General features: G+C 38.4%; 5 protein-coding genes across 6 annotated transcripts; 3 read left to right on the top strand and 2 right to left on the bottom strand.

Moving 5' to 3' along the window:
- Nucleotides 1-2,905, top strand: LOC106930690 (uncharacterized). The gene has a single exon (XM_088003953.1). The coding sequence runs from the start codon at nucleotides 1-3 to the stop codon at nucleotides 2,602-2,604; it is 2,604 nt and encodes an 867-aa protein (XP_087860079.1). The 3' UTR covers nucleotides 2,605-2,905.
- A 521-nt stretch (nucleotides 2,906-3,426) lies between these two features.
- hpxb (hemopexin b) lies at nucleotides 3,427-7,116 on the top strand. Its single transcript, XM_015008396.2, has 10 exons — nucleotides 3,427-3,563; nucleotides 3,920-3,939; nucleotides 4,224-4,319; nucleotides 4,404-4,546; nucleotides 4,627-4,780; nucleotides 5,481-5,693; nucleotides 5,797-5,889; nucleotides 6,266-6,396; nucleotides 6,482-6,629; nucleotides 6,730-7,116. The coding sequence occupies exons 1-10, from the start codon at nucleotides 3,496-3,498 to the stop codon at nucleotides 6,954-6,956; spliced, it is 1,293 nt and encodes a 430-aa protein (XP_014863882.2). The 5' UTR covers nucleotides 3,427-3,495; the 3' UTR covers nucleotides 6,957-7,116.
- A 3,851-nt stretch (nucleotides 7,117-10,967) lies between these two features.
- LOC106930693 (gap junction Cx32.2 protein-like) lies at nucleotides 10,968-13,688 on the bottom strand. 2 transcript variants are annotated; one of them, XM_088003954.1, is made up of 4 exons: nucleotides 13,620-13,688; nucleotides 12,862-13,421; nucleotides 11,543-11,811; nucleotides 10,968-11,473 (listed from the first exon to the last, which is right to left on the bottom strand). In XM_088003954.1, the coding sequence occupies exons 1-4, from the start codon at nucleotides 13,686-13,688 to the stop codon at nucleotides 10,968-10,970; spliced, it is 1,404 nt and encodes a 467-aa protein (XP_087860080.1). The 2 variants fall into 2 exon arrangements, with proteins under 2 accessions (XP_087860080.1, XP_014863886.2); XM_015008400.2 differs by having other exon boundaries at nucleotides 10,968-11,811.
- Nucleotides 13,689-17,779: 4,091 nt separating this feature from the next.
- LOC106930682 (gap junction beta-6 protein-like) lies at nucleotides 17,780-20,574 on the bottom strand. Its single transcript, XM_015008377.2, has 4 exons — nucleotides 20,290-20,574; nucleotides 19,603-19,755; nucleotides 18,078-18,226; nucleotides 17,780-17,990 (listed from the first exon to the last, which is right to left on the bottom strand). The coding sequence occupies exons 1-4, from the start codon at nucleotides 20,458-20,460 to the stop codon at nucleotides 17,780-17,782; spliced, it is 684 nt and encodes a 227-aa protein (XP_014863863.2). The 5' UTR covers nucleotides 20,461-20,574.
- A 3,349-nt stretch (nucleotides 20,575-23,923) lies between these two features.
- sap18 (Sin3A associated protein 18) lies at nucleotides 23,924-26,319 on the top strand. Its single transcript, XM_015008376.2, has 4 exons — nucleotides 23,924-24,099; nucleotides 25,668-25,777; nucleotides 25,858-25,980; nucleotides 26,066-26,319. Exons 1-4 carry the CDS (start codon nucleotides 24,028-24,030, stop codon nucleotides 26,220-26,222), a joined length of 462 nt encoding a protein of 153 aa, XP_014863862.1. The 5' UTR covers nucleotides 23,924-24,027; the 3' UTR covers nucleotides 26,223-26,319.
- Nucleotides 26,320-27,991: the final 1,672 nt, after the last annotated feature.

A 27,991-nucleotide genomic window follows, 5' to 3' on the forward strand; every position in this document is an offset into this window, starting at 1 on the left:
ATGTTAATTAGGTCTCACTCTGAGAGAAAAGCCCTCCCTGGCTTCTCAGCCTTACTGACACTCAGCACTCCAAAAGAGAGAGATGTGACCTTCTCATCTCCCGTGTACTTTACCCCACGGGACTCCATCTTTACACCACAATCTCAATCTCCTACTTTATTGCCTCCTTGGGTGACAGAGGCACTTTCAACACTGGAGAAAGGAGAACAAGAACTTCAGATTCTAAGAGAGCAACAGCAAACCGAAGTGGAGGAGGTGAACCGTGAACTGGACAATGCGGTGATTGGAGCTCAGCGAGAAGAGCGACGCCTTCTTGAAAAGGTGGAGCAGGACTACAGGGAAGCCCAGCGACACCTTAGTCAAGTGAAGAGAGAAAACTCTGCAGCTGTGAGAGTTGTGCAGTCACTTGTTGATCAGCAAATTCGTAAAATTGCACAGTTGAAGGAACAGATTCAGAGATGGGGTTTTATGGCTGATGGATCAAACAAAAATCAGCTTCAAAGAGGTGTGATAGAGCTTACACAACCATGGGAAATTTCTCTAACCCTGAAAAGGGTCACTTTTCTTTCAAGCTCCCTGTATAAGACGTTAAATTTTGGGGAGATTGATATTCGTGAACAGGGTATGATCTACCACATTGGAGTCTGTGGTGGCCAGGGGCACAAATGTGCCTTGCACTCTGGTGATACAAATTTCTCAAACATAAATCCTCGTGAAATCCGAAAGGAACCCCAACCAAACAGAGGTGGGCAAAGGAGCAGTCCAGTGGAGAACATCAGGACAAAGAGTGGGAATTTTCGTGTTGTCCGGAAACTACATCTGTCAAGCTCCACAGAGAACGAGGATGAGCCTAAATCAACAAAGTCACCCGTTCAAAGACATCGTGAGGTATCAGAATCTTCACAGGATGAAGAGGTGGAATCTATCTGCTCAGACACACAAGGGCAAGATGTTTTTCTTGCTATTCCCTCTGTCTCCAGTCAAGCAGAATCAGAAGGTGATGAGTCTGATTGCAGACATAATGAAACAAAGAGACGCAACACAGTGAAAGGTAAAAGAAGGCAAAAAGCCCTTGTTATGGTCTCATGTGAAGAACTATCATGTCCTCTGGGAGAAAGTGATGACAAAAGAAGCACTGCGGCAACATTTTCAAAGGCTAGATGCAAGGGTTCAGTCTCCAGACACAATCTTGTAGAAGCTTCTACAAAACATCTTGCTCTTTCACAACAAAGCCTTTCAAAGAAGAACACCTTCAACGAAACAGCAGTGGACAGCGGAAGTCCTTCATCCCCAGTTGATAGTGAAGATTCCTGCCACAGATACACTGTAGATACTCTATGGGACGGATCTCTTAAGCAAGACCACTGCTGCTCAATCTCCACCACTGACCTTTCTAGAAAGGAACACCTTTTGATGAACGATGACAAGACTGAGTGCAGAAAACTAAGAAGAGTCAATAGAATGCGTCTCACCTCAGAACCTTCAGCATTTGAACAATGCCAAGGAAACTTCACAGAGTCTAACAAGAACATCACCACCCCTAAAAGACAATCAAGATCTCAAATTCGGGGTATGCATACTTTAAGTGTAAACCGTGTTGGCAGATCTCTGTCCATGTCAGCCATAGATGGTGATAAAATAAATCAAGACAGGGACTTGATATTATGCAGCAAGGACAACAAAGACAAAGCTGAAATACCTTTTAGGGAATCGGAGGAAGGCATTGGTTTAGCTGCCTTGGACTCAGCTCATCTGGTCAAACAATTTGGTAAACAAGGATCAGGCAGAACTGACTTCAATCTGCCAAGTGGTGTCCATGCAACTGCCAGAGGGCAGCTCTTTGTGGTGGATTGTGGTAATGCCCGAATCCAAGTGACAGATCTCCAGAAGAACATTGTGCAGCAAGTCTCTCCTTCAGGATCAGATAGGTCTTCCCGCATTTGCAACTATTTTGATGTGGCTGTAAATTCAAAAGGCCTCATTGCCCTGACCTGTGCTGCTGAACGGGCATTGTTGGTGTTCAGCCGCCATGGACGCCTTCTGCAAACATTTGGTGGCACTATGACTGGTTCCACAAATGAAGAGTTGGATGCTCCAAGAGGGGTGACTGTTACATGTCAAGATGAATTTGTAGTTGCTGACATCAAGCGTGGCACCTTAACTGCTTTAAAGTTGGACCCCAAAACTGGGGCAAGGTTAGAACGTACAGTTGTAACCGGGTATCACCGACCTTATTTGGTAGCAGCCTGTCTCACCACTGGCCTTATGGCAGTGTCAGAAAGAGGCAATGAAACTGGTCGTGTTCCATGCATTCGAGTCCTGGAACCCGGCTGGAACACTATCAGAATCCTTGGGGTGTGCTCTGGCCTGGGTCCCGTCCTGACCTGCCCCTGGGGCCTTTGTATAGACCATGATGGGGACGTCTTAGTGGCAGACTGGGGGAAGCAACACCACCATGTACTCATCTACCCATCGAAAGGTGTGGGCTGGCCTCTTGTGACAGACAACCTCAATAGCCCACGGGGGCTGGCGCTTCTCCCCGACGGCCATATGGTTGTATCAGACAGCATGAATCACTGCATTAAGATCTATCGCTACAAATGAACTGCAGAAGGTGGACATTTTTAAAAAATATATGTCACAGAGACTGGTGTTGATGGTTAAATCTGTGGGCTGGTGAATTTGTCTCTTCATTATTTGATTGTTCAACCAACAAAATGTCTCCCAAAAACCTTGCATGTACCAGAAAGGAGGACATTTAATACCAGTGTTGACAGCTGTAGGTTTAAAGTTGATCTCTCTGAATATTTCTTTAAAACATACTTTACTCCAAGGAAACTAACCAGATTTAGAATGTGAAGTACCAGACTGGTCTGTTTACAAAAGAACAATGGTTTCTTATTTTAAGTTGAATTAATGCTCTAATGGTAATCCTAAAGGAATGCATCTTTCTCTATTTTTTTTCTTAAGATTAACTATAAAGTAAAGATGATTTTTATGTAGTTTCAATTTTAATGTAAAGTAATAAACATTATTAAAATGGTTTTAAGCGTCTGTGTTTGTTAATTATTTTGATAATCAGACTATAAAGTCATTTTACTGACATCTCCTATTAGTTTCTTCATGTCCCAAATCTTGGCTTGACCAGTGTGGAAAAAGTCTGTAAAATATTAACTAAGCTGATCAGTTAGTTTCTTTGCCAGTTGCATGAAATTGTCACTAGAATACATTACTACATGTATTCTCAAAAACTTGCAAAAGAACATGAGAACAATAATACCTGACCGTAAAAATCTAATTATGCAACAACAAAACTTCCACCTCTGCATCTGTGCAAGCAAACACACAATGCAAACTCAGAGTTTCCTAACTGGTCCACACACACCCACACACACACATCCATTATAAAAGCACAGGCTCACCTCTTGCTCAGCTACACTTCCCAGCTCTGTTCCAGCGTGAGGAGCCACATCTGAGGACATCAGCACAGCAAACATGGAGCCGGTGATCACCAGAACCCTGATTCTGCTGGTGCTGGTCACCATTTCCACCACAGCGCCGCTGTAAGTACTGATACATCCCACTGGTTGGTACCACTGTTGAAATTACAGTCGTAAAGATAATCTAATATTTTAAAGCTTAAACGTAACATGAAGTGAGTTTTTTATGTTTGTTTTCTTCAAATGTCATGACAAATCCAAGACATGCTCTTATTTATTTTTATAAATATGCTAAATTTCTCAATTGGGAAGAAGAAACATCAATTTGTTATGCAACTCTGTTTGATGGTTCACAAAGTTCAGCAGCCGGATCAATAAAATAAGCTGGTCTCATTGATCGGCTGCTGACTCATCGCTTAGTAACGTTGTGTAATGTTGGACTGGAGAACAAAATGTAATTTCATTTCTGTCGTTCACAGACAAGACGCCGCAGTAGAAGGTGAGTCCTTCTGGTCTTAATTAACAGTATTTCACATTTTATCACTCTACAACCAAATACTTCAATGTATTTCTTTGGTGTAAGTTACTCCAGGCGGATGAAATACGGATGAAGTACAAAATTAACTCAGAAAGGCTGAATACTATCACCTCACTTTTGGGATTATTATCTGTAAAAATGTTTATTTTGTGGTGGTTCATCACGGTAAATCCAAAGGAAATACATTGAGGTATTTTTGGCTGAAATGTTACAAATTTAAAATGCCAGTATTGTCTGTAATCCAGATGGAGGCACAAGCCCTGCTGCTCCAGACAGATGTGCTGGTGTTGAGTTCGACGCCATCACTCCTAATGAAAAAGGAAACACTCTCTTCTTCAAAGGTGTGGGAAACTTCTAAACCCAAAAATCTGCATTTTAATGGTGTTCTTACCCTGTAATTTATGTCATAATGTTTTTCTTCTCAGGCAATCACGTGTGGAATGGCTTCACTGGTCCAGCTCAGCTCTCCAGTTTGCACTTTAAGGAACTGAATGGTCCCATCAACGCCGCTTTCCGCATGCACAACACCGAAAACCCAGACGACCACGATCACATCTACCTTTTCCAGGTAACAATAAATGAATCTGTGACGGAACAATAGGGACGTCTGATGTGGTGTCTTATAACGAGCTCTGACTTGACCTCCAGGATGATAAAGTGTACAGTTACTTCAACCAAACTCTGGAGGAAGGGTATCCAAAACAAATCCAGGAGGATTTTCCTGGAGTTCCAACTCACCTGGACGCTGCAGTGGAGTGTCCCAAAGGAGAGTGCATGGCTGATTCGGTTCTGTTCTTTAAAGGTTTGTTGGCCTAAAATATTTATCTCACGAAGACAATCTGAAGTTATGAAAATAGTAGAGAGAAAAACAAAAGTTTAAGAAAAACAAAAGTTTATTAGGGACATTGTCGATAGAAAATAAAAGGAGGAGTAAATTTCTGCCAAAAACCGCAGAAATCTTTAGATTAATTTTAGACATTTTCTAGGAAAAACAAAGAACATTTCTGAGTATGAAAAGCAAAATTTTGCAAGAAAAAATTAAGAAATTTTTAGATTAATTTCAGAAATGTTCTATTTAAAAATATGGAAATTACTGAGTTTGAAAAATCATAAATTTGGTAAAAAAAAAATTAAAATTAAATAAATAAATAAATAAATCAGAAAATTTGAGATTCATTTCAGAAATTTACTAAAAAATACTTGGAGATTTTTCAGTTTCAGTTTCTCAGTAGAAAATGTTTTATTATTGGACATTTTTGAAGTTTCAGACGTCTAAAATTTTCTACTTTTTATTTAGAAACTTTCTGAGAATTATCTAAAAAATTCTGAGTCCTCTTCTCACAATTTTTTTACTTTTGGAGCTCAGAAATGTCCTTGTTTTTGCTAGAAAATTTCTGAATTTTTTGTCAGAAATTTGCTCCTTTTTCCCATCTACAATTACTCTAAATACGTTGTTGTACAGAAAACTGCTGATTAAAAAAGCTAAAAATCTGCCCCTCCAGGCCAGGATGTGCATGTTTATGATATTGCCACAAAAGCAGTGAAGACCAAGACATGGTCCCACCTGCCGTCCTGCACGTCGGCTTTCCGCTGGCTTGAGCACTACTACTGTTTCCACGGACAGAACTTCACCCGCTTCCACCCAGTCTCAGGAGAGGTGACCGGCGCCTACCCCAAGGACGCCCGGCATTACTTCATGACCTGCCCCAACTTTGGTCAGTTCTTTAAGGATTAATGTCACCACTTTCATTGTTTGGTGAAAGGAATAACAGTGGATTTTATGGCTTTGTTTGTTCTTGATTTTGTGTATGACTGCAGGACACGGAGGAGATCGGAAACCCCTTAAATGCAGCGACGTCAAACTGAACGCAGCCACCACAGACGATGGAGGCAGGACCTATTTCTTTGCAGGTAACACAAGAATGGCACTGAAAGCTAAAGATTCATAGTATAACAATGCAAAATATTACATGCATGTCATATGAAACAAAACGATAGAAGCAGAAGAAGTGTAGATCAGAAAGTCTTAAACTTAGCACTTTATCTTGTCTTGCCCAAAAAATGTCTTGTTATAAGTGAATTAATCTGCCAATGGAACTGGTACTTTTGTTAATCAATATTAAGGAATCATTGACTTAAAACAAGCTGTATATCTTACTGAAAAGTCACCCGTAAGTTAGTTTTCTCTTATTTAAAGGGTACTAAGATATTTGCACTAGAAACTAGACCAAAAACACTTGCTAAGATTTAGTGTTTTTGCTGAAATAAAAGTGTTGAATCTCTCTAGGTCCGATCTACATGCGTGTTGACACACACCGTGACGGATTTCATGCCTTCCCAATAACCAGAGCCTGGAGGGAGGTGAACGATGGAGTTGATGCCGTTTTCTCTTACGACAGCAAAATCTACTTGATTAAGGTAGCTTCATCCTCTAGATTCTTTAATGTATTCAAAATGGGTAAAATATGAAATAAATGGCGCTTATTTCTCCAAACATTTGCAGGGCGATCAGGTTTACATCTACAAAGCAGACGCTCATTTCACCTTGATCGAAGGCTACCCTAAAACTGTCAAGGAGGAGCTGGGCATTGAGGGAACTGTGGATGCCGCGTTTGTATGCCCAAATGAAAACATTGCTCACATAATTCAAGGTAAGATGTCTAAATATTTATTTCTAATGACATGTTTTGAATTATGATGAGACAGAAGACTCAGGGATTAATTAATATCTCAACAAACATCCTCCAACAGGGAACAGCATGCGTGACGTTGACCTCACTGCCACACCCAGGGTTATTAGCCGAAACTTTCCATTGCCGTTGTCTGACATAGACGCCGGTCTATGCGGTGATGACGGGATAAGGCTATTTAAAGGCTCGCAGTTTTACTACTATGAAAGCCCCAGGATACTGGCGATGGGCAGGATCGCACCAGTGGCCTCGGACATCACCTCAGCGCTGATGGGATGTGAGGATTAGGGAGGAGAGAGGAGATATCTCTGAGAAACGGCAAAGAAATGATCTCTAACTCAAACATAACTGCCTGATTAAGACAATTTATCATCTGCAACTTTGGACAAGCCTTGTGTCATGCAGTCAAGTTTGTCTTTTGTTTGGAGAATAAAAAGCAAAAAGAAAACCACTTTAGTCTGTTCTTTTCGTTATCAATGCACAGTTTGTCCACTAGAGGACCCACTGTCCACTTCATGCAGGCTGGGAAAGCATTTCAATATTTCCCAGGTTTGGAAAAAGACCATTGAGAATTAAATACATGTGTGGTTCTCCAGAAAAGTCATTCTACAATGACTATGATACAATGATATCTTAATTTATACAGCATGGAAAAAACTGTTCAAACGTCCAGCTGGTGCATCCGTCCAGTGTTTAGAGGACTATCACAAAGCTTAAATACTAAATGTAGAGTTTAGACCCAACAGATATAAATTTTCATTATTTTAAGGCATAAATAAATCACTTCAGAAAATGTAACAAGGAGATTGTAGTTAAGCTTCTGTTGAAGTGAGGATAAATGTTGGCCCTGCTCTTCCCCCACTAAACAGACCTGAAATATCTGCATTTATTTTTGATAATACCAAATAACATTGGTAAAAACTGGCTCACTATTTCGACTTACAGGGTTTTACAAACTGCCTGTGTCCATATTGGAGCATATGGACCCATACTCTTCAGCATGGGTCAGGGAAGCTATAATCGGCATTCAAGGCCTTTTCACGCCCTGGAGAGGTCTTTGTTCACTCAAAATCCCTGGGACATAAAGGAAGCGCTGGCCTCAGCACAGATTCAGAGTCCAGACAGTGAGGACTCACATGAAAACGAGTCCCAAATGGCAGACATTACAAACTATTATCATTATAAACCCAGAAATATTATATATTACAACCAGTTAGAAGTTGATATGTCACTTAGCTTAATTACTTTATATTTAATTATCAACAATTTGCATACATGTCAACCTATTGAATATTTGTTAATTTGAATCATGCTTTAGCAGTTAAATACTATTGATTTTTATTTGTCCAATTGTTGACTTACTATAATTAACACATTCTGGACCGTTCTTATCGGCTATAGACTAAATTAATTTTATTTGTTAGAAACCACAAACCTTTAATGTATTGGTTAAAGGTTTCTAAAAATAGATTTAGCATTGGGTGCTACACATTTTCAACAACGGAGAAGTTAAAATAGCATCGGTTCCACTCTAGCTAGCTGTTAGCTTTAGCCTAGCTGTTAGCTTCTTCGATCTTTATGGATAAAGAGATTAGCTAGCCACGGCGGAAACTACTGACATTCAGTTATTTAAAGCAGAAGAGAAACCGACAAAAAAGTTAGGAGACGTTAGAGTCTTACCTGAAGGAAACAACTTTTGTTAGCATCTTTATCAAGGATAAACCCAGTTTAGTTGATGGTGTTAGATAAAATTAAATGCTGGTCTAAATGGGACCAAGATGAAAACCAACTTCTACCATTTTGAAACAACTCCAATCTCAAAGTTTATACTAAACAGTTTAATGGCCTTTAAGTTTAAGTTTGCAAAGTAAACTCACTGATTATTGAGAGGAAATAATTCCTGCCATAGATTCACTGTAATTAGCGATTCAATGCAAACGTGATGACAGTTTAAAGGTTCATAAAATAGTGTTGGCATTAACAACTATGATGTTTTTATGCTGGAGTTAGTGTAGCAAAACCTTGAAACAGTATGGCTATGAATTTATCTTATTCCAGAATATTAATGTTCAACTAAATTTTGCTAAATTTAATCTTACTATATTTCTGTGCTCAATGTTATTAGTTTTTATAATATGGAATTTTGAAAATTATCATAAATAACATTTTGAGTGGGGTAGTTTTATTCTATTTATTTAAAAATAAAGCAGCGAAACAAAAAACAAACAATAGCTACAGTACAAAAAATTTATTCAGAAAAAGCTCTGTCAGTATTTGAGGTAAATGAACATTTACATCAACATGATTGCTAAGAAAATGTTCAGTCGAAAAGCACTTTGCTTTAAAAGACAAGGCACGTTTCAATCTGGTTGTTAACGAGTGATGTTTCTTGAAAACAAGCAAGAGAACCTACAAGTCAGAGAGCTAAAGCATTTTCCAAATCTTTTTATCTGAATATGGTTAAAGGCACATCTACAGTTTAAGAGCTAAAGGTTAGAGGAAATATCAGCCACTGTGGTTTCATATATTGTCCATTCCTGAAATTATTATTTTTCAATTACCATAAATAAACAACTCAACATAGAAAACTCCATCTATTCTATTTTCAGAACTTTATAGCTATTTAAATCTTCATTTACATAATATTACAGGTTAAAACGGAACATTTCACCAAAAGAAATAAGCAAAATAAACTTTGCACACATAATAATTACAACTCCTTTAACACTTGTTTTTTGCTATTGTTTTTTTTTCTTTTTAGAAAATAACTAAAATATTTTCATTCTTTGGTGAAACTCAGAATTGCACCAGAGATGAGCTTTTCCAAAATATAGTTGCCATACATCAAAGCACAATTTGTCATTATATATTTACATATTTATAAACTTTATATAGTTTAACCCTGATGTAACTGCATAGATTTTATTTTATAGACATTAAAAACAAAATTAAAGCACCTGAACAGACACGCCCATACACATGCACAGCCTGAATGACTTTGTCTCAGGGTGGGATTATAATCCCTCTCTTCATTGAAACTACAGGCTGCATAATAGCAAAACATGAATACAAAAAAGACCAAAAGACTGATATTCTCTGTCATCAAGAAAAAAAAAAGAAATAAAAGTGCAAACCTCTTCTTTTATATCATTTAAAAAGTATTGCTGCTCCCAAGATCCAAAGCTTGCTAGTTAGCTCAGTTAATTCTCAGCATTAGGAACATAATGCACTTGAGTTTGTGCTAGTCCTGTGTTTACTTAGGACATCTGTTAGCATATTTAGAGGCATATAATGTCATTTCAGCAGCATCAAATTATATTTGACAAATAAGATTGGTGTTTGACTATTAACACCTAAAACTATCTCTTGGCTAGTTTATCTTAAATGCTGAAAGCCATGAATAAGCTTATATGAATAAGTTATAGCTAACTTTTAAAGCAATGCATAGTAAGAGGAGAATAACATGAACTGGGTTGATATCTAACAGAAGAGTTAGATTTAAAGATCAACACATTTAACATGTTTTGTTATTAACTACAAAACTAGAATCATGCTAACTTAGCTTAGCATAAATGCTAAAAATGGGTTAAATAAGCTGGCTGGGATATTGTTAAATATCAAAACAGTATTTAGAGATCCAAGTGATTGAAACAATCCTTCTGAGAGTTAGATTGAAAGGCCAATACATTTGGTTATTGATTACAAAAAGAGACTAGAGACTAGCTTAGCCTAACATAAATGCTAAATGTAGGTATAAGGTTGTTCACTAGTTAACACAACCAGGATGTAAAGTAGTTGAGTTAATCTCTAAGTGGAAGTTAGACTGAAATATCAACCCAATTCGCATGCTTAGCTATTTTCTACAAAAATAAATAGACACATGGCCAACTTATCTTAGCATGAATGCTAAGAATGGTAATCGAGTTGAATCATATGAAACTGGAGTTTGCTGCTCATAATTATTTAATGTGGTACAGTGTATTGAGATATCTACTGGCAGTAAAGCAGAGATGCTCAATCCTACTAACTGTGAAACCATCTAATGAAAATTTAACAACTATTATTCATGTATATGCTATGCTAGTTAGCACCATATCTCTATAGTATTACATAGACACCAGAACAGTATTAAAGCTCCAATCTTACTCTCATATCTTGTGTTTCTTTCATGATACCCCTTGCTTCTTGATATGAACTAGTCTTAAATTGTGGCACATACTGTGGTTTGGTTTTATGGGCATACGGGTAAAAGAAAAGCACATGTGCATCATTTTATAAATGTGACTGTCCACATTTTAGCTATACAGAAAGATCATCAGGGCGAGCTCGAGCACCACAGGTCTTGTTCACCATACTGGGCCTCCTTAAATCTGTCCCGACAGCAGAGGGAGGCTGATGCATCTCCGCCCTGGTTATCACTGTGAAATCATCACGTGGTTCTATGCTAGGTGATGTGGTGACAGTGTCTTCTGGATCCACTGCTGTCTCCTCCGGCGCGAGCAGAGAGAGAGGTGTATTTCGAGGAAGAGTTGGAAATGTGGAGCGTTGCTTCTCTTCCAGACATGTCGTCTCCTCCTGAGAGGAGGAGGAGGAGGTAGAGGGCAATGGAGATGGAAGAGGATATGTGGGGGAATTTTCCTCATTGAGATTCTGAAGCTCCAAAACCATGTTTCTATAATTCTGCTGCATTTCCGCAAGGTGTCCACGGCTGTCTTCACTCTCACCATAGACAGAAGCAGGCAGCGACTCCATCAGGAAGTTCTCTTGGTGGCTAGCAGCACTGCCCACATTAAGTCCTTCAGACACTGGTATTGTAGCCATGTTAGTGTTTAAGGAGATCACTGTGTGGGAGGTTCCGGTTGGACTGTAAGTACCTCCTCTCATTGCTTCACCTCTCACCACACACACATTAGAAGACACTGGCAAACACTGGAGCCCTGTTGGAGAGGTCTGTTCAGGAATCGTCTCTGCGTCTCCAGGCTCATTGACGCCTATCAGTGACAGACTGTCAGGAGCAAAATCCTTCGTGACCCCGTGCTTAACTTTCTTCCAGCCCAGGTGGTAGATCTCAAGTAGGTTGAGGACCAAGGAGACACATGCTACCACTAGCATGAAAATGATGAAGATGGTCTTTTCAGTAGGCCTAATACGACAAACAAAAATATAGGAAAAGAAAGAAAAACAAGAAAAAGTAGACTTTGTTCAATTGGAGAGCAACATTTTCAGCTCCTGCAGTTGTCTTTGCACTGCACAATGTCAAACAAACCAAATCCTTTGAGAAACCTGTTCCCCTCCTCGCCTGTGGTGGCGCTGAGAACCATGTCCTCAGATTTAGTGGAGCTGGTTCACACTTGGCTTTGAACTGCTCCATTACATACTGGGGGTCATGCACTGAGTCCCCACAAAACAACATCATCTGCAAAAACAAACTATGAGACCCCTAGCTTCTTGAACACCATCCTTTCCAAGACTACACATTAAGATCCTGTCCAGGTACACCACAAAAAGGAAACGCGACAAGAGAAGACCCCTGGTGAAACTTAACACACAATGGAAACAAGCTAGACTTTGTATTTTAAATGTAGACACAACTCTTGATTTTTTTAATTGTCCAATCAAGGGTAACCCTTAAAAGCATCTCTCACCCAATACTTCCCCTATTTCTGAACACTCGCATGTACTGCACAACCTAACTCCAATGATCTCCTCAGCAGATCTGCAAGGGTAAAAATCTGGTCCGTTATTCCAAAGCAATGCCCCTATCAAATTTAAGGTTTTACAATCAGTCAATTGTCCTTTTCAACAGCCTAGAGGAAGCTTTCTTAAGGAAGCTCTCCATGTTGTTGGACCAGTTGGCATTATAGAAAATTGGGACCACAACCCTGGGTGCCACTCCCCAACTGTTACCATGTCCTTCTGGTGGCATTGAAAAGTTGTTTCAACTATGACAGGAACCTGATAACCGTGACCCTGACCCAGAGTACATCTGGACAGAGGACATCGTGACTGGATTAAGAAGATCCTCAAACTCTTCTATCCACTGCAGTTATGATATATGGTGAATATATATGTACTTGGTAATCTTAATTGGCATAAAATAGGAAAACCTGAATCTGATTTACTGTAAGACAGTGAGAAAAAGGTTATGTGTCTTCAGATGTATATAGAAACCAAAAATATAAAACTTTCTAACCTGGAGATGAAGCAGTCCACAGTGTTGGGGCAGGGCCAGCGGCCACATTTATAAAGTGGCCTCAGGTGGAAGCCATAGAGAAAGTACTGCCCCAAGATGAAGCCCACCTCGAACAGAGTCTTGAAGATGATGTTGAAAATATAAGTCCTCAATAAAGCTCCGCGGATACGGATCTTCCCATGTTCATCCCGTATTGGCGGTTTCTCCTTTCTACCACCTCCTGCTCCTCCGTCACCGACTCCATTGTGATAGAAAGGATCGTGGTCCTCCTGATGTCGTCCAGATTTTCGGAGGTCTTCTTCCCTCTCTCTTCTCTTCTCTTCCATGCGCACAATGTGCAGCACATGGCCAAGATAGATGAGAGTGGGCGTAGAAACAAAGATGATCTGCAGCACCCAAAAACGGATATGGGAGATGGGGAAGGCCTCATCATAGCAGACATTCTCACAACCTGGCTGCTGGGTGTTACAGGTGAAGTCAGACTGTTCATCACCCCAAACTTCTTCAGCGGCTGCGCCAAGAACCAAGATACGGAAAATGAATAGGACAGTAAGCCAAACCTGAAAAGGGAAGATGAAACAATTACAAAACACCGGTTAGCTAAAGATTTCTGAGGCACTTCTGCCTTGGGAATGACATTTTGTCATTCATGAAGAGTGTCTCCTTTTTTGGAGTTAGAGATCTACTTATCATGGCCACATTAGGAAATGGCAAAGAAAAATAAAAGATGTGAATTAGGGATGTTAATGCATAGTTACCTTTCCAATCACAGTGGAGTGTTCTTGAGCATTCTCCAACAGACGCCCTAGAAAGCTCCAGTCACCCATTCTTCCCTTGATTTTCTACCCTGGAAGACGATAAAAAACTGATGATCATCGCTACAAGTACTCGCAATAAGCTACAAGAAGGCTGCACAACACCTTTTGGCCAAAATAACCAACTAGAATTATCCAGGTCTTTAAGCCAGAGGATACATTTCTGTGTCTTTTCTGCATCTATTTGACCTATTCTCTTTGCACTACTGTGACACTAAAGTATTTATCATGATTATCAGCATGTTGAAACAGTATTTTTGCTTGAAATGCCCCTCCATGACTGTTTGTGTGGACTGACTGGTGAGAGGACAATGTGGGAATGAGTGGATGACAGGTTGTCCCTGTTGAATGCTGGACTCATCACATCCCAGGAATGCTGAGGGGAGCAAATGTTTTCCTGGGATTTACTGATATGAATGAAAACAAACTTACAAGTAATGTAAGTGAAATGACTGCATGACCTCATTTAGTCCTATTTTTACATGTTAAAATGGCCCAGTCAAAGTACAGAGGACTTTGGGCGGAGAGTCTCTCTCTGACCTTTAGTCATGAAGGAAAGGAGAATGGAAAAAATACCTAAAAGTTACTCATGGTGAAAGCGTTATGCAAACATCAGTTTTCTGTGACTAAAGTCAGTTAGATCAAAGCTACTGAAGCTAACCAGGAACATACACTGTAAAAACACTAAATATTACCAAGTATTTTTGGTCTCGTTTCTAATACCAATATCTTATTACACTTGAAACAAGACAAAACTAATTTAGAAGGAACTTTTCAGCAAGAAATAGGAGCTTATATGAAGTCAATAAATCCTGATTATTGATTAAAAAATACTAGCTTCACTGGCACTGCACCGTTACCTAGCAACCCCCGGTCGTCACCTAGCAAGCGGCGGTTGTCACCTAGCAACCCAGTTCTAGTTCCGTATGGAAAAATGTCTTTTATCTGCCAGTGGAAACAGTACTTTTTATCAATATTAATAAGGAATTGTTGACTCCAATTAAGCTCCTGTAAAGTTACTTGTAAGTTGGTTTTGTCAAAGTGTACTAAAATATTTGCACTATAGAAACTTGACCAAACACTCTTGCCTGGGCCACCAGTCTGACAGCAGAGTGTGTAGATGTACATTATGTGTTGACGTGATGAAATACCACGGGTCAGGACAGACAATAGAGAAGCTGCCAGATGGATATTGTCCAGGCTGGTGCATGCTTTTGATGGATCAGGGCTCTTTGTCCTCAAACGTCCCAAACAGTTAACTCTTAGATCACCGACTGAAGCCCAAAGTACTCACCATGAAAGCTGCAGCTGCCACTTATCAGACAATTAGCTTCTTACTGTATGTATTCACACACTGCAGTTTGATGAAATCAAGGGATTAAATCTATATACAGACTCAACAGATTATAGTAGTATACAAATATACAAGTAAAGTAAACAAAAACAATGTATAGATCTCGCACTTTTGGTCAAAAACATGCACTTTGCAAACACAAAAATGCATAATTAGTATCTAGGAAAGAAAAGATTTAAAGAAATTTAAAAAGTACATATGTTGGCATTCCCACAGCATTAAGCTGCCACAGCTTTACCAAACAGGAAATAATAAGTCACACAAAAGAGAGGAGAAATCTGTGCTAAGGAAAAGCTTGTGATAACAAGCAATAAATCAATTAATCACATGATAAATTAAAACAAGTTGAATAATTTCGATTTGCATGATTTATTGTTTATTTTTCAATCAGAAACTGGATGATAAAAGTCTTTTTTGAAAGACCATTTTGTTTACAGAGACTTAATAATTAATTTTATTTGCTATTTCTATTGTTTTGTTAGTTTATTTTGCATTTTTAAAAATGTATTCCAGTTCCAGAGGCAAATGTTTATTACAATTTAAAGTGTATTGACCTTTGCATGTGTTCTTGCATTGTTATGCAATTAACATTATATTATTTGAAAATAGTGTCAAAAATTACAATAACATCATTTATTGCAATAACTTCTGGGACAATTTATTGTCCAGTAAATTTGTTATTGTGATTTTTTTTTTGGTCTGTTAAAAGTTTGCAGACGCAGTTTAACAAAAAGAAAAACTTCCAGTCAAGTTTTCAAGGCAAAACATAACATTTTACTTGATTATTTCCTATTAATTAATTGAAACCAAATGAATAACTCTGCGCTATTAAGTATGAGAAGCTTCCTGTTTCCAAAAGGAAATGAACGCAGCATGAGAGGATTAGATAATCCAGCAGGAGGAAGGATGATAATCCCTCCTCTTCCCTCCCACTTCAGACTACCATCACTCCAGCATCCGCCGGCTTACCGCTCCCTCCCGGCGGCGGGCTTCTCCTCTCTTCCCGTCCCTTCTTCCTCTTCGTTTTTCTTCGTTATTTTAGTCCCACGGGCACGAGTGGGCTCGAAACACGAGGAGAGGGAGAGAGAAAGATGGAGATGGAGAAGTTTTCTTTTTTTTTTTTTTCCTTTTGGAAGACACGCGGAACTACTTTTGGTGTTTCGAAAATTAAAAAATAAAAAAGTTGGGTGCGTGTGGAAGCCGTCCCGCGAAGCGCAGCGGCTGCGTCCCGCGTGGCCAAGGCCCTCCGCCACTGTTGCACACTTTGGTGTCCCCGTGCCTGGGGCGCACGAGGGGGGCGGCGGGTGGTCGGTGCTTGCGCGCGCGCATTAATGTTGAAGAGGCCACTCAGACGTCACGTTCCTCCAAAACCAACAAGCGCGAGAAAAGAACGAATAAAATGAGCATTGAGGCAAGGCCGACCAAAGCCTTTTTGGGGCAGTGGGCAAATTTTCATTTAGGGCCCCCCTCACTAGTATGTAAATACCCAGAGTTGGGTTGTAACTAGCTACATTTACTCAGTTGTATTTACTTGAATAATGTTTCTGAAAAGATTTACTCTTAGGAGTATTTTTACTTTGCTGTACTTTTTACATTTACTTGAGTAATTTTATTATGAAGTATTTCTACTCTAACTGGAGTAAAATTTATAGATTGGAGAACAAATGTGTTTCAAGTAAAAATTCACCAGACAGACTCACACCAGCAGTTTTTGTTAAAGTTTCATAAGCTTTTTATTTAAAGAAACAGTTTTCTTTTGCCTGATTTAGTTTTGTTATTTTTTGCTTCTTTCATGAATTATTGTCATTTGGTTCTTAAAACACCAAAATTCCCACTTAACTATATTTTGGTCCTTCTGATTATATAATTTTTAAATATTCAATGATTGATAATTTGATCAGTTACTCAGTACTTTAGTAGACTTTTTACCAAATACGTTTTTACTCTTCAGTAATTTCTTGGATGGCTGTTTTTTACTTTTACATGAGTAAAAATATGTTGACGTAATGCTACTCTTACTTGAGTACAATTTTTGGGTAGTCTGGCCACCCCGGTCAGCACCAGATGTGTCATCATTCCTACTCAACGTGTGTAAAATACCTGCTATCATTAGTGTCATTTGTAATTAGCTTACATAATGACACAATGGTACTAATTTTAACTTACACAAGAAGTAAACAAGGAAAAAATTAGATTTTGAAAGGCAGAGAGATGTAAGTGTGCCATATTATTTAACTATTTTAAAATAACATCAACTGATAAACACTAAATTTACAGTAAACAATTTGACATAATACCAACATTTTAAGATCCAGCCCAACTGGTTATGCAAAAAGATTTAGTTGTCAGGATTCTGACAATCTGACAGTCTGCCCCAGTGCAGTTTTATTGTTGCCCAGTAGATGGCCCAAAGGCTCCACAATGGTATAAAAACAATTGGCATTCAAGATGTGCATAAAAATTCATTGTTGACATCCGTCACCATTTCTGGGGTCACAGAAGTGATTTATCTGCAATTAAAACTGCTCTTAAAAGTCTTTGCTATGTGATGCACCTTCATCCTAGAGCAGATGGTTTGTTCAGACCCAAATCTGTCTCTTGAATTGCAGATTTCGCCCTCTGCCCTCAAAGTTTCATTGAAAGCAAGGTGTTTTCAGTGGTTAGCTGAAAAATCAAAGACACAGAAAGGTAATGTGAAACTGCAAACCTATTAAATCAAATTAATCTCCTGGTCGTCTGATGAACACTTCTACCTGTTGAGAGCCTTGGCGACCAAATATGCAAGTTCAGCCAAATTAAGGACCATGCAGATAGAAGAGGCAGTAGCCATGAAAATGGTGAAGATGGTTTTCTCCGTGGGCCGTGAGACAAAGCAGTCCACCAGGTTGGGGCATGGCCACTGATCGCACTGCACAAGGCGTGGCATCTGGAAACCGTCGTACACAACGTACAGGGCGTACCTGGCAATACAAGTACATACAGTGTGTGTTCTCACACCAAACCAGTCTGATTATGGACAGAGGGAAAAGTTGAATCCCATGTCTTACATGAATCCACCTTCAAACATCATCTTAAACACCAGGCTGCAGAGGTATGTCCACCAGAGGGCGCCAGCTATTGGGAGTCTCCTCTTTTTTAGCGTCTCCAGCTCTTCTTCTTGCCCCTTATTGTTGAGTACGCTAGCCCGTCCAGAACTCTGACGCACAGTAATGGCCGCCCATGGGAAAATAAACACACAATACCTTCTGAGATTAACGCAGACGTGAAGAGATGAGTGTGAAAAATGCAGCAGCATAAAATCACATAAAACTTAGGCAAAGTTCAGTGCCTTGTTTCCCATTTAGCTATAGTACAAAAACTTCCAGTTATTTCTTTGGGTTAGCCAGGCGTGATCTTGATGGTGTACTGCATAACCAAATTTGGTTATGACTTCCTTTATATTTTTACTTAAAATGCCCTGGCATGATTTCTGCCAAGACACTCTCTCTCTCTCTCTCTCTCTCTCTCTCTCTCTCTCTATATATATATATATATATATATATATATATATATATATATATATATATATATATATATATATATATATATATCAAGGTCATTAGTATGATATATGTGCATCATTTAGATTTGAAAACAAACGAAATTCATCAAATTTTCTCTAATTTCAATACGCAATTCTCATGTGACGTCACGTAACACTTCCGTGAACTTTGTCTTGACAGGGAGTTGCTATGGAGTTGCTATGAGAACAATAAACAAGCTACAAGCTTAGAACTGGCTCTCGTTTCATTCCTATATAACTAAACAATATAAGTATAACTATTGGTCGATCACAGTTTTTGATTTCTTTACCCATCTCTGTGTAATACTAACATAAATATCATTTACTACCGTTTACAATTATAAAATTAGCCTAGCTAATGTAGCTTTTATCTGCTAGCTAAAACGGACATGTAGCCTACGCGTGTACTTACTCTGCCAGTCATCAGAACCTTGTTATTCACCTGAAAAGTTCATAAGTCCTTTGCAAATCCGTTTAAATGTTGATTATAAGCGTCGATGAAGCTCCTCCATGGTGTAAACACGCTTTGTGTTCACTAGGTATAGCTCTATGTCATAGTATGAGATCGGAGGCAGCTTGTTCATATCGTCTGACATGTTTGCATTCTCTGTTTTATACGTTTTTGTTGATATGTATTTCTCTTTTTAGTCAAGAGTGTTGATATACTTTATACTTTGTTCTTTGTTGTTCTGGTTCAGCTATGTTTTGCACTGCGTTCTCCTAAGACGATCACTTCCGGTTCAGAGGGAACCATGTTGTCATCCAGATTAATGGTCCAATGGTTGGACAACCTCCTCTGGGATTTTTCTACATCAGAATTGATACCAGTCAGAAAATCCAGGTTGGTCCAGAAGCAGCAAACAGTCCCAACCACAACATTACCACTACCATGTTTGACTGTGGGTTTTTTAAAAGACTTCTCACAAAAAGTATGAATACTTTTACAAGGCACTGGTTATATTTAAACATGACATCACAATGAATAAGCAGAATTAAAGAGGGACATCCACCTGAAGGATTCGTCTCTTATCGCAGTGGTTGCGGTAGGCCACATACATGGAGACCAGGAGGGTTGGTGTGGACACAAAGACCAGCTGGAGACTCCAGAGGCGGATGTGGGACACTGGGAAGAACTGATCATAACAGACGTTCTCACAGCCAGGCTGGGAGAAAAAACGAAGTAACAGAAATGGAAATCAGCATCACCATGCAGCTGGCATTGGGGTTGTTTCTAATAATTAATTTTGATTTATTAAACTAAATGGTATCATACAGCCAGTAGGTGTCAGTATTGACTGTGTGGTGGTTAGTTTGCACATTTCCTGTCATTTCTTTACAGTTTTGGTCTTTTTGTGCCCTGATTTGGGGACATTTTACACGCACATAAAAAAGCAACAAGTTAGTTATTTTCTGTAAGAAAATGTACTAAGCATTTGGGTCCAGTCCAGTTAAAAAGAAAAAAAGTGAGTAGGTATGAAAGAGGAGTAGGAATTAAAATTAGGAGAAATTTATCTGGAGTAGTTTAGATTCAAAGTTTTTTTTTAAAAAGTTGATATCTATAAATAATGTCATGTTTCTTTCCAACTTTTCAGAAGACATCTAAATATTTCAGCTCGTTTGCATAAATTTGACTCTGCGTCTGATTTCTTTTTATTAATCAATGAGTTTGTGGTTATTTCTCTCTGGCCATGTGATACCTGTAGTGTGTTACAGGTGAAATCGGACTGCTCGTCGCCCCAGACGCTCTCAGCGGCCACAACCAGAACCATGACTCTGAAAATAAACAGCACAGAGAGCCACACTTTTCCCAGGGAGGTGGAGTGCCGGTTGGTGCCGACCAGCTGAGCGTACAGAGCCGGCCAAGACATCCTGCTAGAGCAGACAAGCAAAACAATCAGAAAAGTTACTATTTACACCAGAAAACTACAGGTAAATGTTTAGCATTTCTGATAAAAACGACTCCATGACGACGTGAATCTGTTTCTGAGGAGGAGAGAAGTGGCAGAAGATGAAAGCAGAAACAAAAGCCGACTGACAGAGGAAGGCGATGAAAAGGAATGAAAGTGAGAGGAGGAAAGTGGAAGGCGCCGTGCCAGCATTCATGTGAACATCTGATGAACCTCACTGCCCACCGACACTGTAAAAACACTCTACTGTACAAAGAAAGCATCAGCATTCACTGGTAGGAACATATTTATGTTTCACCCTCAGATAAACAACCCAGGCTGCTCTATAATGACAGCAGAAACTATTTTTAAATGAAATGTTTCTAAATATATTAGATTTATACCTTTCCTTCCTTACTGTTACCGTTATTAGCAGATTATTTACTATCATTATCATCATTAATTGTTTTTCTTTTACTTTATTTGTTATGTAACACAGATTTTGAAGAATTTACAAGTGTACATTGGAAAGGAGTCAGTAATTATTCTGACACTGTATGTCTAATTATTAATATTATTAATATTAATATAACATTAGTTACAGTAAATTAAACAGGTATATTAATACCATAATGTTTTTACTTACATATTTCCGATAATTATTGATTTGTAAGTTAATTATTTTTGTTCTCTTGTTCTACTTGTTAGTTGTTTTCTTTTTTTTTTAAATAAACAAATAAATGAAATAAAATAAAAATAATTTCATAAAACAGGAACACATTTCTCACCTTGCTTATAGTGATTCAGGTTATCGGCTGTAAAAGTTTCTCCATTTTCTTTTCCTGCAAGAAGAAAATAAAATGCATCTAATTGAAGTCACAAAACTGACTGAGATAAATTTGAATTTGTCCTTTGAGAGCAACAAGACACAAACCTGCAGCTCTGAAGTCTTCTGCATAAAGATGCTTTCTTCACTGTGAAGTCAACAAAGACAGCAACAGGGTCTCTTCCTCCAAGGACTTTCAAAATAAAACTCATCAGGGCTTTTTTGGGGATATTAGTATTTTTCCAAATGCAGGAATCAGTCTGGAGTTTTTTTCTTATCCAAAGTTGTAAGAGTGAAAGACAGACAAGCATCCTGTAAAGTAGGGGTGTCCAAAGTGTGGTCCCGGGGCCATTTGTGGCCATCGGACTGATTTTGTGCGGCCCCCCACCTCTGATTAAAAAAATGACACAAATGTGGCTCGTTGAGCACAGGACATTGATGCAGATGGGAACTTTTTATTTTTATTTTTAATCTGGGTAAAATTATTACAGAAATAATTTACTTGTAATAGAAAAAGTTAAACTGACTTCGCTTTACCTAAATCAGCTTTTATTAAAGTGTTTTGAAGCAAACTGACACAAAAGACACCCTTGCTATAAAGCACGCTAACCCCTTGAACTCATTCTCATATTTGGTGATATTATGACCACAAACTTTTTAAAAAATACTCCACAAATGGAAATTACAGTGCAGTTACAGCTACTACAGAGCTACATTACAACAAAATATCTCCACTTTTATTTATACTTTGTTGCATTAGTCTTCAAGTTTGTTTTCAGAGCAAATCTGTAAAACTAAGTTGTATTATATTTTATCTTAGCAAGTCTAATGTTTCTGTCAAAAGCATTAAGGCATCTTTTTGTGAAGCTAACAGCTTTTACTGATATAAAATGGAAATGGAGAGAGGAAACTGTCATATTGAAGGGTTGCAGTTTTACCAGAATGCAGGCAAAACTGAAGACATGAAGAGGTTTTAATAAGATGTTAAGATAATTTCTAACTATAGATTTACTAGTTCCAGATAGATGTTTTTGGTTTTTTAATAGGAGTCTGTTAGAGTCAAGAGCGTCCATCATTTTGAAGACATTTTTTATGTTTGAGTCAATTTAGACTGATGTATTCAGATTTAAAATTTTACTGAACCCGCAGTTTGGAAGTCCGAGGGCTGAGAGAACAAAGTGGTATTGTGGTGTGTAGGTGTGTGTGGGAAAGTGTATCTGTGTGTGATTGTTGTGACTGTAACTGGACCCAGCGAGAGAGTCGGAAGAAGAGCTTCTCAGATCAGAGTTACGTCTTGGCAGCGGCCGGCGGGCTGGACAGAGCGGCTCTGTGTGCGGCTGATGACTGGGACCGATGAGCTTTTCCCACAGTTTGTTGAAGTGTGGGAGCAAAAAGCGACTTCCTCGGTCCGACCTGCAGAACCGAGGAAGTCGAATAAAGACATCGGAAGATGCTAAATTTAAGACAGACAATCTAGGAAATAAGGATCCGAAAACAGTGAAATTAGGAATGTTCTTATTTATGGTTGGGAATTTATCGTATCATTTATAATTTATCGTGATAAGAATTTTGATTTATCGTTGTCACAATAAATTCCGATTAATGATTAATTATGTTTACACCCTCCAAAAAATGTCTCAGTTTAAATTATTTCTCCACTGTTTGTCAATTATCTCAATAAAACCTTTTTATGATAGAATGTGTGTTAAAACAAGGCCCTGCATCATTGAATGGGTATCAGTGTCAGAGACTCAAAGAGCCACTGTCCGATCTTTCTATCGAGTCCGCAGTAGAAATGGCTCAGAAAAGCTCGCAGGATCGTTTCAGTCTGGTGAGTGAGTGAAAATGTAGGAATCAGGGTGAAAGAGTAGAGACGTTCCTGGTCTCTGATCAGCCAGAACAGAGAGCGGCACTGTCAGGAAGAACACAAACAACCACTCACTGTACCATCACATACTGTACAAACATTCACTCACATATATGTTGACAGGAATTACACACACACTCACCCACAGATAGTTTAATGAGTGAGCAGGAGTGAAGCATGTGACTGAATGGGAGCTTTCTGTAGGAGGGTTGGCTGGTTGACACTAAGATGCAGTTTCTACAAAAACTGAAAATCTAACAAGCTACAGGAGTTTTAGGTGATTTATAAACATTCTGGATAACAAAAAAGAACATCTAAAGCACTGAGATGTTTCCTGGATATACTGTCATTGCAGAAACAACAGTTTTTTCGTTCAAATGGTTCAGAAAGTGTGATTAGGATTTCTAAATGCAATAAATAATAAAGTATGACGTCTCTCAGAGCACAAAGCATAGAATTAGACAGAATAGATCTGCCCTTATGGATTAGGGATATTGTCATTGATTTTTCTACTTGAACTTTCCCACCTTGTGTCACAAATCTTTATTGAATTGACTGCATAGTTGCAAAGTAGAAGAAAATCGACCATGGCTCACCGTTTTTGTTATCAATATTTATTGGTAGCGACAGTTTTAATAATAATCCATATTTTTAAGCAAATTTGGATTTTATTTCCATTCTGACCCGCAAACCTCACCAGGTGGTGGCGGTAGTGAGCAACAGAACGTTGTTTGCCAACCGCCAAAAAAGTCAAGAAGAAGAAGAAAAAGTCGCTCACCACCTTGTTCGTTGCTGCAGCTACAGAAAGAGGACGGAGACAGACCTCGCTGTATGACTGTATTATTAATAAATAACAATGGCGCTTGAATCGCGGATTACACAGGAGGAAATAAAGAAGGAGCCAGAGAAACCCATCGATCGGGAAAAGGTAAATAACAGCATTTTACTCCGAAATCCCTCGCTCCTTGTTTTCCTTCTGTACCCCGAGCTAACCTAGTTAGCATTTGATGCTAATATCAGAAAGCAAACTACTGAACGGTATTTGTAATATTAGATAAAATGCATCACAGTAGTTAAATTATGTGAAAAATTGCTGTGGTAATGTTAAGCTATTCAATAATCAAGGGGGAGAGAGAGAAGCAGGTAAATAAGGAAACGTCAACGTGTCGTGCTAGCTAATGCTTTGCTAGCTAATGGCTATTCAGCGTGAGCATCAAAGGACGTTTAATTTTATGTTTATCTTAAAAATATGTTGATTTGATGTCATGTAGTGTTATATCTTACTTCTCGAAAGTCTATATTTGCACCATTTTTAAATTAAAATGAGAATCAAGCAGATTATCAGATATATTTTATGTCCGACGCTGAAATGAGGGGCTTTTTAGTAAAGGGTTATTCTGCCTTTTTTAGTAGATCTGATTTCTGATTCAAACTCTAAAATACTTATATAATCTTTCATATGTGAAACCTTTAGACTTTTTAGTCAAACATTAAACGGGGTGCTTGTAATAACTCATGTGGCATTTTTGAATTATTACAAAACAAAACACCTTTATCAGAAATTAAACTTTGCTTTTAATATTCTGTTTTATATATAGAATAATATAATCCAGAGTTGACTAAACATTTTAGTTTTTTAACCAAAAAGAAACCATGCTAATATAACTCTTTTCAAAACTCAGAAATGTTTATTTATATATTACTTTAGGCTGTATTTTAAAGGTTCATTTTAGTTCATTTTAGAATAATACAATCCAAATCTAACAGTATTGCCCTCTATCTAATACCATCCATCTAAGATGTCCTTGCTCAATGAAAACAGCCCCTCAGCATGATGCTGCCACCACCAAGTGTTACTATGGAGATAGCATTTCCAAGTTTGACTATTGTTAGTGGCTTTGATTGAACAAGAGCTGATAAAATGTAAGAAAAATATAAATTTATTGTCAAATCTTCTACTTTTGAAACTTTGGAATTATTTTTTTTCCCCAAGAAAATTTCCGAGTTTTTTTTCTTTTGTATCTGCAATGGCCCTAATACACGGTTGTACTTTTAAGTAAGGTGTGTGTGTGTTTTATTATGGTATTTACCCTGGCCGACCTGCCCACTCTGCACCAGTAAATTCTGTATTGATCGGCTTTGTTAAAGTTATTGGTGTATTTTGACATCAATATCAGTAATTTCCCTCACTGCACAGGAATAAATGGACATATTAATGCATATCTTCATGTTTTATTTGTCACCTTTTACATGTAAGAACGATTAAAAATGTTTTTCTCATTAAAAAAGTTTACTTGTAGTAACTTGGTTTTGCCACTAGATGGCAGTCCTGATGGATTGAACCCTTTCAAAACCATTATTTAAAGACAAACGGTGTTTATTAAAGTAAACTTGCCACACTAAAATGTATTTAGAAGATAATTTGATTGGGTAGAATACTTTTGTTTCTGCACTGCTTATGTTAAAAGTTAAGCTTTATTTTCTCGTTTGCTGCAGACTTGCCCCCTTCTGCTGCGAGTATTTACCACCAACAGTGGGCGACACCACAGATCAGACGAATTTGCTCGGGGCAATGTGCCCTCCAGTGAGCTCCAGATATACACATGGTAACATTTTGTTGGCTTGTCTGTATTTACTTGTCACAGAAGTGAAAATGGAGCTGAACTGTTGACTGTATGTGTTGCAGGATGGACGCTACATTGAAGGAGCTTACCAGTTTAGTAAAGGAAGTGTATCCAGAAGCCAGGAAAAAGGGGACTCACTTCAGTTTCGCCATTGTCTTCCCTGATCCGAGAGTAAAGATGTACAAGTAAGTCAAACTCTACAAATCTGTGCTGACTAGACAGGTTGATCAGAGGAATAGCAGGTTATTGATCTTAACTGATCACTTTCAGGTTGAAGGAGATCGGCAGCACTGTGTCTGGGAGGAAGGGCCTGGATGACGCCATGACGCTGCAGTCTCAGCGTTTCCAGATCGGAGACTACCTGGATATAGCCATCACGCCGCCCAACAGAGCGCCGCCCCTCAACCCGCGCATGAGGCCTTTCTGAGCGCCCTCTCACACTCTGAGAGATGGATCTTTATTTTGTGTTTTCTCATCTTAATTTGTTTCACTCACTCGTTTTATAAAACTTGATGTTTAATAAACCTGTTGTTGTTGTTTTTTTTCCCCCCCAAAGACTAAGTCTCATTTTTACTGACTGTTATGAGTTTCTCTGTAAAACTTTAGTAATTAGAAGTAATTGTAATAGTAAGTAGACTACAAATATGTTCTGCATTTTAGCAAATTTAAATTTGTGGTGCAAATAATTTCTAATAAATCAAATACTGACTCTTTACTAAGTATTAAGGACACAAGAAAGAAAATAAAGTAAATCATTTTTTTTCTTTACCCGTTTGTAAATTACTATCGAGATGAGAAGAAAAATAAAGTAAAAAGTAAACTCAAAATCACCTTTTAATAACAAAACCCCATAAAACCAGGGGGGATCTACTGGGGTGGCAGTTCCCACCCCAAATAGTTATGGCAAATCGGACAGTAAGCGCATGAAACTCTTTTTTTCCGACAACATTGAATGCAACACTGTAACCTGACACCCACTGCTAAGTAGCGGGAAGCAGCAGCATTGATATACACTGCTCAAAAAAATAAAGGGAACACTCAAATAACACATCCTAGATCTGAATGAATGAAATATTCTCATTGAATACTTTGCTCTGTACAAAGTTGAATGTGCTGACAACAAAATCACACAAAAAGCATCAATGGAAATCAAATTTATTCACCAATGGAGGCCTGGATTTGGAGCCACACACAAAATTAAAGTGAAATGTTCCCTTTATTTCTTTGAGCAGTATATATTACTGGACTGGACATTAGTGATTTATCGTACGTCACACATGCGCCATTGCTGTCCATTGAGTCAGGAATATCGGTGGTCAGGAAAATACTACAATCACGCAAAGAATCAGAACAACGGACGCAATGTTTATTAATTCAACCATAGATAATGGTAATAAGGGCTTCAGATTTCACAGGTGAGGAAAAAGTTTTAATTTAAAGAAAACACTGAACAAGTGAGCAGTGGGTCAGTTATACTAGCCGAACTGCTGCTGGCCTGGTATTGACTTTGATAACCTCAGCATGTGCTGCGCAGTTCGGTGTGTTTTGGTTCCGTTAGCATTAAACAACCCGCCAAGTCATCAGTAGAGCAGCTGTTTAAATCAGTTAATCAACCACCGCGGTGTTCAGGCGAAAACTTATTAATAATCACAATATAGACATTAAGCCTGACAACATAATGTAACAGACTGGATGTTCTGTTTTAGTGTTTTTGCTACTTTTTTTGTGTGGGAAATGTTAGTTTTTGATGTTGATTCCCCTGATCGGTAATTTCTGCTCTATCTGCTCGTTGAGCTGTTGTTTGTCGGTTGCCATGGCAACGGGTCCATGTAAAGCCGACACACAGAGCGAGAAAACGCGGAATAGAAGTTGTTGGAGCTATTTTTCCTTCGTTTCTTTATCCATTTGAATTTTGTTACTTTGTTCTTACATTTCTATTTCTTGTATTATTTACAGAGTTTATTTGTAGGTTGATAATTGTTGATTTTATTTTTATTTTTGTTTTATTATTTTTCTTATTTATTTTCTAAATTTAGACAGGAAGTAATGTGGGTCAGTCCACTTCCTATAAGTGCAGGGGCCTGGTGAAGGACCAGCAGGCATTTGGGTTTGGGGCCGATGGTTTTTACCAGAGCAAGAGAGGTAGCATGAGAACAGAGGAAAGTTTGATCTCTGTAATTGTTTGGTGAAAGAGGA

This window comes from Poecilia mexicana, unplaced genomic scaffold (assembly GCF_051168715.1).
Source record: "Poecilia mexicana isolate PSO_F unplaced genomic scaffold, ASM5116871v1 scaffold_2, whole genome shotgun sequence".
Taxonomy (NCBI): domain Eukaryota; kingdom Metazoa; phylum Chordata; class Actinopteri; order Cyprinodontiformes; family Poeciliidae; genus Poecilia; species Poecilia mexicana.